The sequence below is a fragment of the Cyprinodon variegatus genome, unplaced genomic scaffold (genome assembly GCF_000732505.1).
Source record: "Cyprinodon variegatus isolate N-32 unplaced genomic scaffold, C_variegatus-1.0 Scaffold398, whole genome shotgun sequence".
Lineage (NCBI taxonomy): Eukaryota > Metazoa > Chordata > Actinopteri > Cyprinodontiformes > Cyprinodontidae > Cyprinodon > Cyprinodon variegatus.
In genome coordinates this window covers 148,294-161,525 of record NW_015150851.1, presented here as the reverse complement: position 1 = coordinate 161,525, position 13,232 = coordinate 148,294, and the positions used below count along the sequence as shown (strand labels likewise).

General features: G+C 39.2%; 1 protein-coding gene across 1 annotated transcript in view; it reads left to right on the top strand.

Moving 5' to 3' along the window:
- Nucleotides 1-12,699, top strand: part of josd1 (Josephin domain containing 1) — an 18,665-nt gene extending 5,966 nt beyond the window's left edge. The window contains exons 3-5 of the mRNA XM_015387578.1: nt 1,445-1,573; nt 10,433-10,627; nt 11,860-12,699. Coding sequence (XP_015243064.1) covers nt 1,445-1,573; nt 10,433-10,627; nt 11,860-11,959 — 424 coding nt within the window. The 3' untranslated portion in view covers nt 11,960-12,699. The remainder of the gene's footprint in view (nt 1-1,444; nt 1,574-10,432; nt 10,628-11,859) is intronic.
- The last annotated feature ends 533 nt before the right edge of the window (nt 12,700-13,232 follow it).

Here is a 13,232-nt window from a genome sequence, read left to right as displayed (position 1 = left end):
GTCACTCTAAACCCACTAAAAAAAAGCAACCTAACCTGTGATTGGCTACTTTTCAAGAAATCCCACCTCTTGAGGCTGTATTCTAACCGTTTTGTTTCAAGAGTTGGAAGTGTGTAAGTGAAGTTATCATTAGATATAAGATGGTCTGGATAAATAGTGGATTTTGATTAGCTTTAGGGTGTCTGTTTATAAGGGTTATAGGATCATCTGCAAAAAAATGTTTAGCTGAAACAACCCAATACTTTCTGTTAACTCAGCATCAGCTGGAAATGAGAAGACGGTCCACGCTGGTTACCTTGGTAACAAATCACAACTGAAGATGATGGACTTCCTGAAAAGTAGCCAATCACAGGCGGGTTGCTTTGTCCGGTGTGTAACGCCTTCAAAGTGACCAAAGTTAATTGGAGTAAGTAGAAACTAGTCCCCAGCCACGCAGAGAAGGAACAAGCACTCATGTGGCTGATATATTGGGGCCCGTGGTTCTCTAATTGCTCATGTAACACCTTAAAAAAATGCACTAGTAGTTTATGAATGTCTGTATTTAGTAAAGCTGCTCGTAGGAGCATTTATTGCATGTGTGGAATCCCGACGCCATAATAGAACAGAATAGAAAATCCCTTTATTGTCCCACAATGGGGAAATTCTGCTGTTTACAGCAGCAAAAAATTTTTAGATAAACTGTCACACAAATCTTGACCTTAGAAAAATGTATAAGTATAACATAATAGTGAAGAGTTAAAAGATAAGCAATAAAATACAAGACTGTAAAGTGTTTTAATTATATAAAACTGTGCACCTGGAGAATAAATAACCGATATGCAGCTATGCATATCTTTACAGTAATGGATATTTGAAAATAGCAGCATCTTCAGAGATGTGCAAAATGACAGCAGCATGTTATTTAACTGACTAAGGTAGAAACTGCAAAATCAGCATGAATGTTACAGCTTATTGAGGTTGTTGGGAACAGTGGTGGTTCTAGAGTCTTCCAGCTGCTGGGAGGAAGGATCTGTGATAACGCTCCCTGGTGCATTTAGGGTGCAGCAGTCTGTTAGTGAAGAGTTCTGCAACAGGGCTTTATATGTGAGAAGGATGATTTTAAATTCTATTCTGGATTTAACAGGAAGCCAATGAAGAGAAGCCAGGATAGGAGAGATATGATCTCTCTTTTTCATTTTCATCAGAACTCTGGCTGCAGCATTTTGGATCAGCTGAAGGCTTTTAACTACAGTTTTTGGACTTCCTGATAATAAAGAATTACTATAGTCCAGCCTTGAAGTAACAAATGCATGGACTAGTTAATCTTTTTTAAGCATTTCTTTTTACTCCAAGTTAGATGCTACTTTGTCTTGATCTTTCTCATAAAATCTAAACTAAAACAGCCAGGAATCATATAATGTTGCATATGGACAGTGGTTGATTCCTCCTTCTCAACACTTTGCAGGTTATGTCCCAGCACTATGGTGACGCCTCACAAAAAGAGCATGCTGGGAAATGGAAACTATGATGTAAATGTCATCATGGCGGCCTTGCAGACCCGCGGATTTGAAGCAGTGTGGTGGGATAAAAGAAGGTATGTGAGGCACTTTGTTTTATTGATATGCACAAAACAATTCCAAATATTTACTGAACAGTGATGAAACCAAAAAGAGCGAGAGCGAAAAGTAGCTGAAAGCGGGGTATCCGCTAACTTGGTTAGCTTTAGCCTAGCCCCAGCTTTCAGTTGGACTTAACAAATGCTAAGTTCTGCTTGTTCTTTGGTTGTTTGCACATCTCTTTGTGTCAATAAAGTATTTAGTATTGGACATTTGACAAATGCTTATGGTGCACTGGGGTTTACCCTCATGTCACATACAGTCATGAAAAAAGGAACTCCCAGTTTAGATTTTCCCACAGCTATTAGGAAACCTTCTCCCACTCTTCTCTTATATCATAGCTTGAAGACATGGCTGTTTTTAGACATGAACTTCATGTTAGCTCTAAAGCTCTGTCTACTAGAGCTGCACTGATTGATGATGGATCAGTGTAGTCCTGTTTCTCTGACTGTGACTAACTGGATGTGCTCTTCATCCTCTGACATGGCAGCTGGCTCGAGGCTTGTCTGCCTGGATGAGTGTTTGCTGGACGGGGCCCCTCTGCGGAGCTGGTTGACAGTTTCCTTTTGCATCTCTGCATCTCTTTCTATAGCCCCATTTCCACTACGCTTTTGAAACCATGCCGAAATCGGTCCGAGCACGCTACCCAAGATAACTGTGTCATAAATGGTACGCAGCACTGAACCGGACCAACCCAGACACAACCGAACCGCGCTAAACTGGTACTAGTTCATCAGTAGGGCTCGGCGCTGTTCAGTTCAGGCTCGGTTCTCAGATAACAAAGAGCGCATGAGCAGACCACGTCATCTCCAGTTATGATTCTGCTCAGCAGTGTGATGAACCTCAACGTCTGCCTGATTAGACTATCATTTCTCGTATCCACTTCCCCACTCTGTCAAGTACATTCACCAAAGGCTGCCTTCTCCGCTTCACTCTCAGCAAACTTTCTGAATGTTAAGGGCGCTGCCATGTTGGTTTGTTTACCTCTAGAGAGCAGTAGTACCGTATATCTCCACTAGGAGGCGATCAACTGTGCTAGCATGGTGTGCAAATGGTCATAAGGAACCGAGTTCAGCACGGTTAACTGATTCAACCTCAGCATGGATCGGATTTCAGAGGGTAGTGAAAATGGGGCTTATCTCTGCTTCTGTCTCCTTGAACTGCAGTGGGCCTCAGCAGATGGCTGCCAACACTGAACCTGGGTCTGTTGGAGGTTTCCTGTTAAAAGGGAGTTTTTCCTCTCCACTGTCCCTACAATCTTGCTTAGTGTGAGGGATTGCTGAAGAGTCAATGAGTCAATGCAATCAGCTGGTTTTCCTTAGATAGAAAACTAGGAATCAATCGACTGGATGACCTGGTGAACTGTAAAGGGCCTTGAGATGACGTGTGTTGTGAATTGGAGCTATAGAAATAAACTGAATTGAATTGATTCGGCGATGATTTCCATTATTTGTTGTTGAAGATTTGTCGATCAGTTGATACTAGGATGTTATACCGATTTTATCCACCTCCATAAAGGTTGAAGTTATTTCTATTTGAGAGCACTACCTCATTAGCTGTTCTTATTGTTTCACTAATGTTTTTCAAAAAGTTAAGATGGAAATATCAAAGGTTTATTCTGATTAAATGAGAACCTCAGTCATATATAAAAAAAAAAAAATCCGAATTAGCAGTTCAGACTTTTAAAATATCGATCATCAGCCAGAAAACTGCAGCCTTCTCATCTACGTTTGCCACACTGCTAATGACCCACTTTCATCCACTCTCAGACGGATGAAGCAGGCTCACATTTGATCCCCGGATACTTTGCTGTATAAACATGTGTAACTGAGCAGAGGTGTTTCTCTGGCTTCCCTTCCCAGAGAGTCCTCATACACGCTAACCCCCGCCTGCACAGTCTGACATGGCCTCAGATCTTTTTTATTTACATTTCACTGAGCATTGCAGTCTGACATAGAGGTTAATATTGGTTAGTCATACATACATAACACCCATGAATAAACCCTCCTGCTGTTGAATAAATAACTTCAGAGTGTTTGGATATGACCTGATGACCCTTTTCAGGTTAATTTGAAGACTCAATGGCTCTTCTTCCACTGACAATGCATCTGCTGGACCACTTTGGTGCTCTTCCTGATGATCCTTTAATCTGCTGTGTTTAGATACCAGCTATGAGATTAGACAACTTCCAATAAAACTTTTACATAGCTGTCTAGATTTGTAAACGTAAGTCGATGTATAGCCAACCCCTTTATTCAAGATTTGTATTTGTTTCTTGTAATTTTATACATACATGTGACATCAGGTGACTTATCTCTAAAAGCAGTTTAGGAGTTATAAAGTTACACCTGGAGTGTAGAGACTCTAAGAAATGCCTTTAGCTGACAGAGTCACACACTTAAAGTAGGAAATATACCAAAACTTTGTCAATCTGCTCTATCCAGAAGCTTTAGTTTCACCTGGTTTAATTCTGTAAAAAATCTTCTTTAAGAAGCTTTTGCTATGCGATTATTAATCAATTAATCTGAAGAACAGATTAATCTATTGGCAAAATACTGGTTAGCTGCAGCCATAGTTGAAACTTTGTAAATTGTATTCATTAAATATAAACTTGTATTTTTACAGATAAAGATTTGATATTGCATCTATCAGTGAGATGAAAACAAGAAAAAAAAATCTAAATTAGTTTTTACGTTATTGACTCACATTTAGAAATGTAGACACTTGTGCAAACGTTTTATTGGCAGTTATCTCATATCCCTGCAGGAAAAGAAAAGGTGTTTCCCCCATTATTAGATTACCAGTCAGAAACACTCTCTTGTTTAACCTTGTCTTAGGAATAAATTTAGTACAAAAAGCTAAGTTTTAGCAGCATCCATGCTGGTTTCCACTACCTTTCAGTGGCTTGTTTTTTGGACAGTAGGCTGACAGGAGGTATGAAAGAAGGGGAGAGACATGCGGCAAAGGACCACAGGTCAGATTCGTAACCGGGTCGGACGCGTCGGGGACTAAGATCTCCGTACTTGGGTTGTGTGTGCTAACCAATGCGCTAGCACGCCCGACCTTCCCGATCAGGTGACATCAGACAATCTTGACTTGGATCTCAACTCACTAAGTTGAGAATATTGCAAAACACAATAGTTTTTGTTTTTCAGCTTGGAGTGAACATTTTGGTGGTTTATTACCACAATGTGGAAAAAGGAGACATTTGTAATCACAGAAATGACAAGAGTCACTTTCATTTACTCATAGCCTAGTCACCTTTTTACAATTTTTTTATTTATGAACTAGTAGCTTACTCTGGTTGCATATAAAGATTTTTGTGGAAGATTATAGCATTTTTTCGGTGTTTTGTGTTTTTGTTGTATGCATCTGTTTTTCTCAGTTTGTTATAAATGAAGGCCTTTGGTTGACAATAACAACAGAGACTGACTGGAGGTAGAATACTGCATATGTGAGGAGGAGGTACTCAAGGAAGTGATGTTGCTTAGCAAGTTAGCACTTCTCAGCAGAGTTGTACAAATAATTAGGAAAGTCTTAAGATCCAGAGTAAAAAAAACTCAAAAGTATGTTGATCTTTGTTTTTTCTTCAGGCTTCCGCCTCTGACGCATTGACACCATAGACATTGGAGGTTCCTTCCTGTTAAAAGGGAGTTTTTCCTCTCCACTGTCGCTACAAGCATGCTTGGTTTGAGAGATTGCTCAACAGTCAATGAGTCGATGCAATCAGCTGTTTTTTTCTTGGATAGAAAACTTTTAACCAATCTGATTGTTCGGTCTGGTTGAATTGTCTCTGTAAAGTGACCTGAGTGAGGTTGGCCCCCCCACCTTCTTCAAATCAGACAAAATTAGTGTCAAACGTTTGTGCTACATTTCTGCTGGTTTGTGCAGCAACATTTTTCGTTTGTGCCTCTTTGGATTTGAAGATTTGAAGAAGGTGGGGGGGGGCTGGTTGACCTTTGATGACCTCTAGAAATATTTCTTTATATCTTTAAAACAATAGCGGCACAAACCAGCACAAACGTTTGACACTAATTTTGTCTGATTTGAAGAAGGTGGGGGGGCCAACTTCACTCACATAGTAAAGTGACCTGAAATGAACTGTTGTGAATTGGAGCTATAGAAATAAACTGAATAGAAAATTGAATTGTTGCTGCGTTTCATTGGTCCATAACATTTCTCTATCAATGCCAAATGCATTTGTTGGCATTTGGCAAGATGTATTTTCAGGAGTTTGTGAATTAACAAATTTCGCGACTATCTTTCTTGCAATATAAGCTCATTGCAGCTGCTGCTGCAATTCTATTTAGGCTTAAAACGGACTCTAAACACTATCAGGATGGATGCTTGGTTATGTAACCTTAAAGGGGAACACCGTGTTTTTTTTTTTTTACATTGGGCCCTTGATTTTACGTTATTACATCATGTTCTACTAACTCATATGAGTTTTGTGTCATTTGGAGCTGACACAAAACTAATAGGGGTGAGTAGAACATGATGTAATAACGTAAAATCAAGGGCCCAATGTAAAAAAAAAAAAAACACAGTGTTCCCCTTTAAGGGCAGATTACACATCTGCAACCGCACACATCAAATGTCCCGTGGGTCTGGTCACCAGTTTTGCTGGTATGCTTCTGCAACGTCGGTCTGGAATTTCTAGGGACGCACAGCAGTTTCCCGCCAAAGCGCAAGGAGGAGCCTAATCATGAACTTCCGAGAACTTCAACGGATTGTACTTCAACGTAGTTGTTCAATATAGTTGTTCCTCGGTTTTTAAAAATGGTGCTCCCTGGCACTGTATCGAGAAGGACGACCACACGGACAGCTGGAAAGGCACACCAAGGACCAATCACAGCTGCTTTTTGTCTGCACGGGTTGCCACTGTCCGACGCGTAGTCAGGAATTTTTTTGAGGACAGAGACGGATTTGACGGTTGCAGAGGCTATGCGTCAGAAGCATAAATTGGCCTTTAGTTTATGAGGATCTTATTGTTTTTGGTCTTTTTGTAGAGTATAAAGTGACTTTGGATCTTTAAAATGATCCATAGTGAGACAAGGTGGGTTGGTTATTTTTTTTTAAATATATTTTCTATGGATTTTTAACTAGTTTGCACATTTAGCTTAAAAGTAAATCAGAATTACTTCAATTATTTCTGAAAGCAGGGCTGCATGCTCGCACCGCTTGTAGCACTGTTGCCTTGCGGCAAGAAATGTTCTGGGTTCGATTCCCAGCCTGGGGTCTTTCTGCATGGAGTTTGCATGTTCTCCCTGTGTATGCACTGGTTCTCTCCGGGTACTCCAGCTTCCTCACACAGTCTAAAAACATGACTGTTAGGTTCATTGGTGTCTCTGAAAGGTGTGAGTGTGTGCATGGTTGTATGCCCTGTAATGTGTCCACTCCACCTCTTGCTCATTAAGTGCCACAGATAGGCCCCGCCCACACCGCAACCCTGATGGTATAGGCAGGAAAAGATGGATGCATGGATTTTTAAAAATGGTAATAAATTGTAAAAGTAGGGAGCCCGTCTGGTGACACGGACAGAAAAAAGGTTTACAAGATGTTAAATCATGGCCACGTTTTACTAATGCATGTGAACGAGATATTTGAGATTCAGATTTGTGAGGGAGCTCCTTTATGGTGGTGTAGCATACATTTTAGAAACATGGAGAGCATAGATTTCATTTTGTTTTATCCTTGGAATGGACTAATGTGACATCCTGCGATCTCTTGCAGTTAAACAGAGGGGAGAGGTGAGACACATTTAATTCAGGTGCTGAAAGCATACAGATTGAGACATAAAGAGTATGTTGACATTGGCCATGTTATTGACTTCGTCCAGAAGGAGCTGAAAGGACCAGAGAGACTGCATGCTTATTACTGGACGCACAAAAAATGCCAGATGAAAGGCATCAGGGCAACAATAGAGGATGTACGGTTAATCATTGCATGCTGGCTATAATTTCTCTATCTCCTACCTACGCATTAGTAATGCTTGGCCACGATTTAAAATCTTGTAAACTTTTTCTCCTTTTATTTAAGTATTGAGGTACTTATTTCTCTTATTACTTCTGACTTCTACTCATTACATTTTCAAACAAGTATCTGTACTTTCTATTTCTTACATTTTTAAAACAAACGTTACTCGTTACTCTTGGCTTTGGTTTAATGTTTATAAATATTTTATTTGCGCCTTCCAAAGCAGATCATTGGCTCCATTCACATCTAGTGAAAACTGGTGTAATTGGATGAGTCATATAACGCAAACACTCATTGGTTAGCTAACCCCTTGAACCCTACGGACCCACCGGCGGGTCCAGCTGCTACGTGACCTCGTAATTTTANTGACATCAGACAATCTTGACTTGGATCTCAACTCACTAAGTTGAGAATATTGCAAAACACAATAGTTTTTGTTTTTCAGCTTGGAGTGAACATTTGGTGGTTTATTACCAGGCAGCAGAGGTGTCAAGTAACTGTATTTAAGTGTTGAGGTACTTATTTTTCTTATTACTTCTGACTTCTACTTATTACATTTCAAACAAGTATCTGTACTTTCTATTTCTTACATTTTTAAAACAAACGTTACTCGTTACTCTTGGCTTCGGTTTAATGTTTATAAATATTTATTTCCCGTCGTGTGCTCCATCCAATGCAGATCATTGGCTCCATCCACATCTAGTGAAAACTAGTGTAACTGGACGAGTCATATAACGCAAACACTCATTGGTTAGCTAAAGGAAATCATCAGAAGCAAGCAGGTGTTCTTCAAACTGTAAACAGGAATTGTCTATGCCATGCTACAATGATGGATTCAGAAAAATATGTTGAAATGTCGGACAAAGGAGAGAGCGTATCGGGAGACGGAGACCAACAAGACCTCCCTCATCCTATCTTTTTCGAAATAGTAGAAAAATTGAGCTTTCAATTAATATAGTGGCATCTGGCTGTTTTTATTAAAGGTTACTTTATACTTTTATACTTTAAGTCGTTTTTGGAGCACATACTTTTTCACTTTTACTTGAGTAAAGAGGTCAAGGTAAAACTTCAACTTTTACCAGAGTGTTTTTAAACTGCAGTATCTATACTTCTACTTAAGTATAAAGAGCCAGACAGGCTCATTATAAAGGGCTTATACAGTTTGATTTGTCACCTACAGTAAAGTGTCATCTATAGTGCATTGCTGTGAACTCTACCAGCAGAAACGTTCTCCTGAGTTGCTCAGTGGCAAAATGCTGAGACTGTGCAGCTGATTTGGAGAGGATGGGAGGGAAAGTCCAGGATGGTGTTTACTTTAGAGCACATTGTCCTCTCTGATGATCACTGTCGGAGAGTTCAGTTCCTGCCTGATCATGCTGTTAGAAGTCCTGTTCAGTTTGTTAGTGTCCCTCTGAGCTTCTCCACCTGTAACACATCCCACCACTGGGGAGATTTCTGAGCCTGGATCCAGTGAGACGGCATCACTCTCTGTACATCTGTAGTTTGTATTTTACTGCTGTTTTAGTTTGATTCCCCACATGGTCCATGATTGGTTGGGGAGAGGTCGAAAACCCCAAAGATAAACACTTCTGTTTGCGTCCAAATGTTTGGTTGTTTCTTTCCACATGTTTCTAAATCAAAGTGTTCATAAGGACAGGAACCAGTCAGGACTGAAGCCTGAAATGCAAACAGGAGGTCGGCTCATCACTCAATCTAAACTAAAGCAATCAGTAATTAGTCAACACTTCCTTCTGTTTGTTCTTCCTTTATTATGAGCCTTACAGGATTGATAACAGCATGAGTGGCCGCTGAGATGTTTCCTGCTCAAATCAGTTCCTGTCTTTCTAAACGGGAACATAATCCGCGTTACTCATCCGATGAGCGCAACTTTCCCTCTGCTCCCTTTTCATGCAGCACAAAGTTTTTGTTTTATTTATTTACACTCCTGTCTGGGAAGGATAGTATGGGGAGAAATGTGTTCCGATATTATTGAAAGAAAACAACACTTTTTGAAAAGGGAAATTTAAAAATTAAATTTTTGAAAACCATTTTGCATAATGTGGATGAAAATACTCTAACCTGGTTAACAACAGTGATGATGTGTAGCAACTATGTTATTAATCTGCACTGGTTTGAATACTTTCAGAGAAAGGAGGGACGTCTAGCAGACATATATTAAAATGGCACAGCCCTAATAAATATTATATAGATGGATGGATGGATTTTTTTTTTTTTTATTTGGGGGATTACTTTTTTTTTTCAGATATCAAATCCTATTTCCTTTTCAAATATGTCTTAAATTATGGATTTTTATTTATATTTTTTACCTATTGTTTTCTAAATCTTTTTTTTTTTTTTTTAAATTTGAGGGGGATATTTTATTCTCTTAGATATAATTTTCCAAATGTTATAATTTTTTTAAGTTTCCTGCTGTAGCTAACAGACGAGCAGACACATTTCTGTAGGAATATAGAGGCTCAAATCTGCAAAATAGGAATTGAAAAGAATAGAGTTTGTAAAAATCCACCTCCTAAAAATATTTGAAAGTAAAAATCTAAACCAAAAAATAAAACCTGATATAAATAAGCTAAAAATGTTGTAGGAATTTTTCATACATTTAAACCACTATAAAATAGTAGATGGGTTAATACCGGTTCTTGAGTGCTATAATACTGCTGACAGCTAAATGTTCTGGGTGGAATCTGTGTTTTGTGCTTTTCGCGTAGTTTTAACAACACTCTACGACCAAACCTGTTCTGTCCCTATTTTTTTGGGAGTTTTATTAACATGTATGAGTCTCTTAAGTTTTGAAGATCACCTATAATAATGTTTTTAACTTGAGTTTTCTTTTACCTCCACAGAGACGTAGACAGAATCGAGCTCTCCAACGTGGAGGGCTTCATTCTGAACGTACCGTCCAATCTGCGCTGGGGGCCTCTCCGGTTGCCTCTTAAACGCCAGCACTGGATTGGAGTCAGGGAGGTGGGAGGGGTTTACTACAACCTGGACTCTAAGCTACGCAACCCTCAGCCTATTGGCAGTCCGGATGAGCTCAGGTGAGAATAAGATAAGATAGAAAGGACAGAACTAGAAACTGGTTTATGTTTCATTTATTCCAGAAAAAATGTGCCGACATCCAGCAGACCAATAGAAAGGCTTCTTTGCTCCTCACTGTTAAGAAACAGTAATCTGGAACAAATCTGAAAGAAAATCATAAAATTAAATTTGATAAAGAGAATTTGAGTAGGGGTGTGTGTGTGTGTGTGTGTGTGTGTGTGTGTGTGTATATTTATATGAATGCAAACAAAAACATCATAAATTCTCTTTATAAATGCAAAACATAATTTCATGTACAGGTTTACTTTTTGTGTATAACTTTTGCCCTTCTGAGGCTTGGTAAATCTGGGTTTTGCATATTGTGTCACAAACCTAAAAAATAATCTAACAGTTTAATAATTAAGCTATTAGTCAGCTATATGTTTTTTTAATATACAAAAAATTTTTATTTTCTGAGAATGTGTTTAATTAAGAGCAACTATGCAAATGAACAAACATCTAGAAAAAATAGACTATATTCTCTTATTTTCCATGTGAATCCCAGATTGTTTTTCTTCTTTGCCTTTTCTTAAAAAGTGCTTTAAATCAGTCCTAGCTGTCTTTATCCATGCTGGAACAGATCGTGACTGTGAAAAGGAGGCAGGGAAAGCAGGATAAAGCTTTAGCCTCGCCGCATGCCGTTAGCCTAGCCTCGTAGCTAAACCAGGTCCTGGAAAAGGACATTTCTTGCACCGTTTCTCTCTCTCGAGCGCGTCTCCAACTCCCGCGACTCGACCTGTCAATCACCCACAAAACACTGTGGCGAGAGGTGGTGAGCAAACACACTTCCTGTCACCTCTCCTCTGCTGCGCATGTACAACTTTTAACGAGAGTTAACGGGCAAGTAAAAAGCCCATTGACCGTTGGACAAAAAATGGAATTATGCTTTACTTGTCATTAAAGATTAAATATTTATCTTGCACAACAAAAAAATATATATAAATATATTTTTGAAGCGTTTAAATATTTTAAATGAAATTACAAAAAAATAATAATAATTTTAACGTCTTAATCAGGGTCATGGGGGCGGTGCTCTAGGCCCCTCTATTGGCCAGCCGTCAACTTTCCCAGTGTTCCTCGTCAGCTTTCCTTGCTCCACCTTTTTTGTGGTTCATAAAAAGCTTCTTTTTTTTATGTTATTGTCTTACTGTCTCTCCTATTTCTCTAATTCAAAAAAAAAAAAAACATCTAGGAAGTTTCTCCGTCAGCAGCTACGAGGGAAGAACTGTGAACTCCTGCTGGTTGTCTCGGAAGAGGTGGAGGCGCATCAAACATGGCGCTCAGATGGCTAACAGTTGAAGCAACCAATCACGTCCAGGGAACGGACCCGTCACAGGAAGCGGCATGGATGCACCCTTGCAGTTGTAGTCCTCTCCACCGCATTTCCTCCTCCTCCTCCACGCTTCTTTTCCTGGGTTTTGTTTACACAGCAGTTGCTGAACACTCATCTGACATGAGAGACAAAGGAATGAAGGAGGCAAACACTTCGCAGAGAATCAAAGAATGACTCTCAGTTCTTTCAATCTGTTTCAATCAGATTCTTTTTTTTTCTATTGTTTCCAAAGTTTTGGGAGTTTTGGATGTCAGGATAAAAGGGGATTTTTTTACATTGTGACGTTCACATTCATTGTTTTTCTATTCTCTCCTTTATGCGTTATGTTACTCTATATTCCCCATCCTTAACCTCCCACCTAAGTGCATCCTTTCTCTGCTGTTACTGTACCCCCCCAACTTTATCCATCCAATCACAGCAACACAGCAATGCAACACTCAGGCCAAGTACGCCCTCTAGTGGATATTTGCTTCAGCTCGCTTAAAACGATGTTAATTCTTTAAAAGTATTGCACTACACACAAATGTTACCCTCTAGTAAATGAAAAAGATTTTTTTTATTTTTCTAGGGTGAATTTCTCTTTGGATCAACTTTAGTCGGATCTGTCCACCTGTAGATGGTGAGGAGGATTATTTTCTGAACTGCACTCAGCCTTGTGTGATGACTTGATTGAATCCTACTGACTGAATGATCATTAATTAAAAAAAAAATCCCTACTGTACACTAAAAGTTTATATGCTAGCTCTTTACCACTCAAATGCCTCGCTAAGCCCTGATTGGTTGCTTCCAGGGTTCCTTCTTTTTTACCTATCTTTTGCGTCAATGGGCAGCCCTCTGTAGCAGGAACTCAGCAGATAAAGGGCTCAATTTCTTCTTTTTTTTTCTTAAAACACAGCAGCCAAATACAGCTTTAACATGAAACCACAGACTGTCCCAGGAAGTTATTTACGGTAATAGTTTGGTTCTGAATTGGAGGAAGGTTAGACGGCTGATGAAGGTTGTTAGCTTGAATATCTGGAAGGAATCTAAAGAGCAAAATGTTTTGGCAGGTTTCAAGAAAGTAGAATGAAAAATGAAAGTTGTGAGAAAAGGCAGATGTTGGATGTTACGTCTCTTAAACTCTTTGTATTAAACATGCGTCTGGACATGTTAATGATTATATCGGCCTTAACTTGTTTACATATAAAGTATCAGTACAATTAGGAGTGAGTTTTGCTGTTTGGCGTCATATC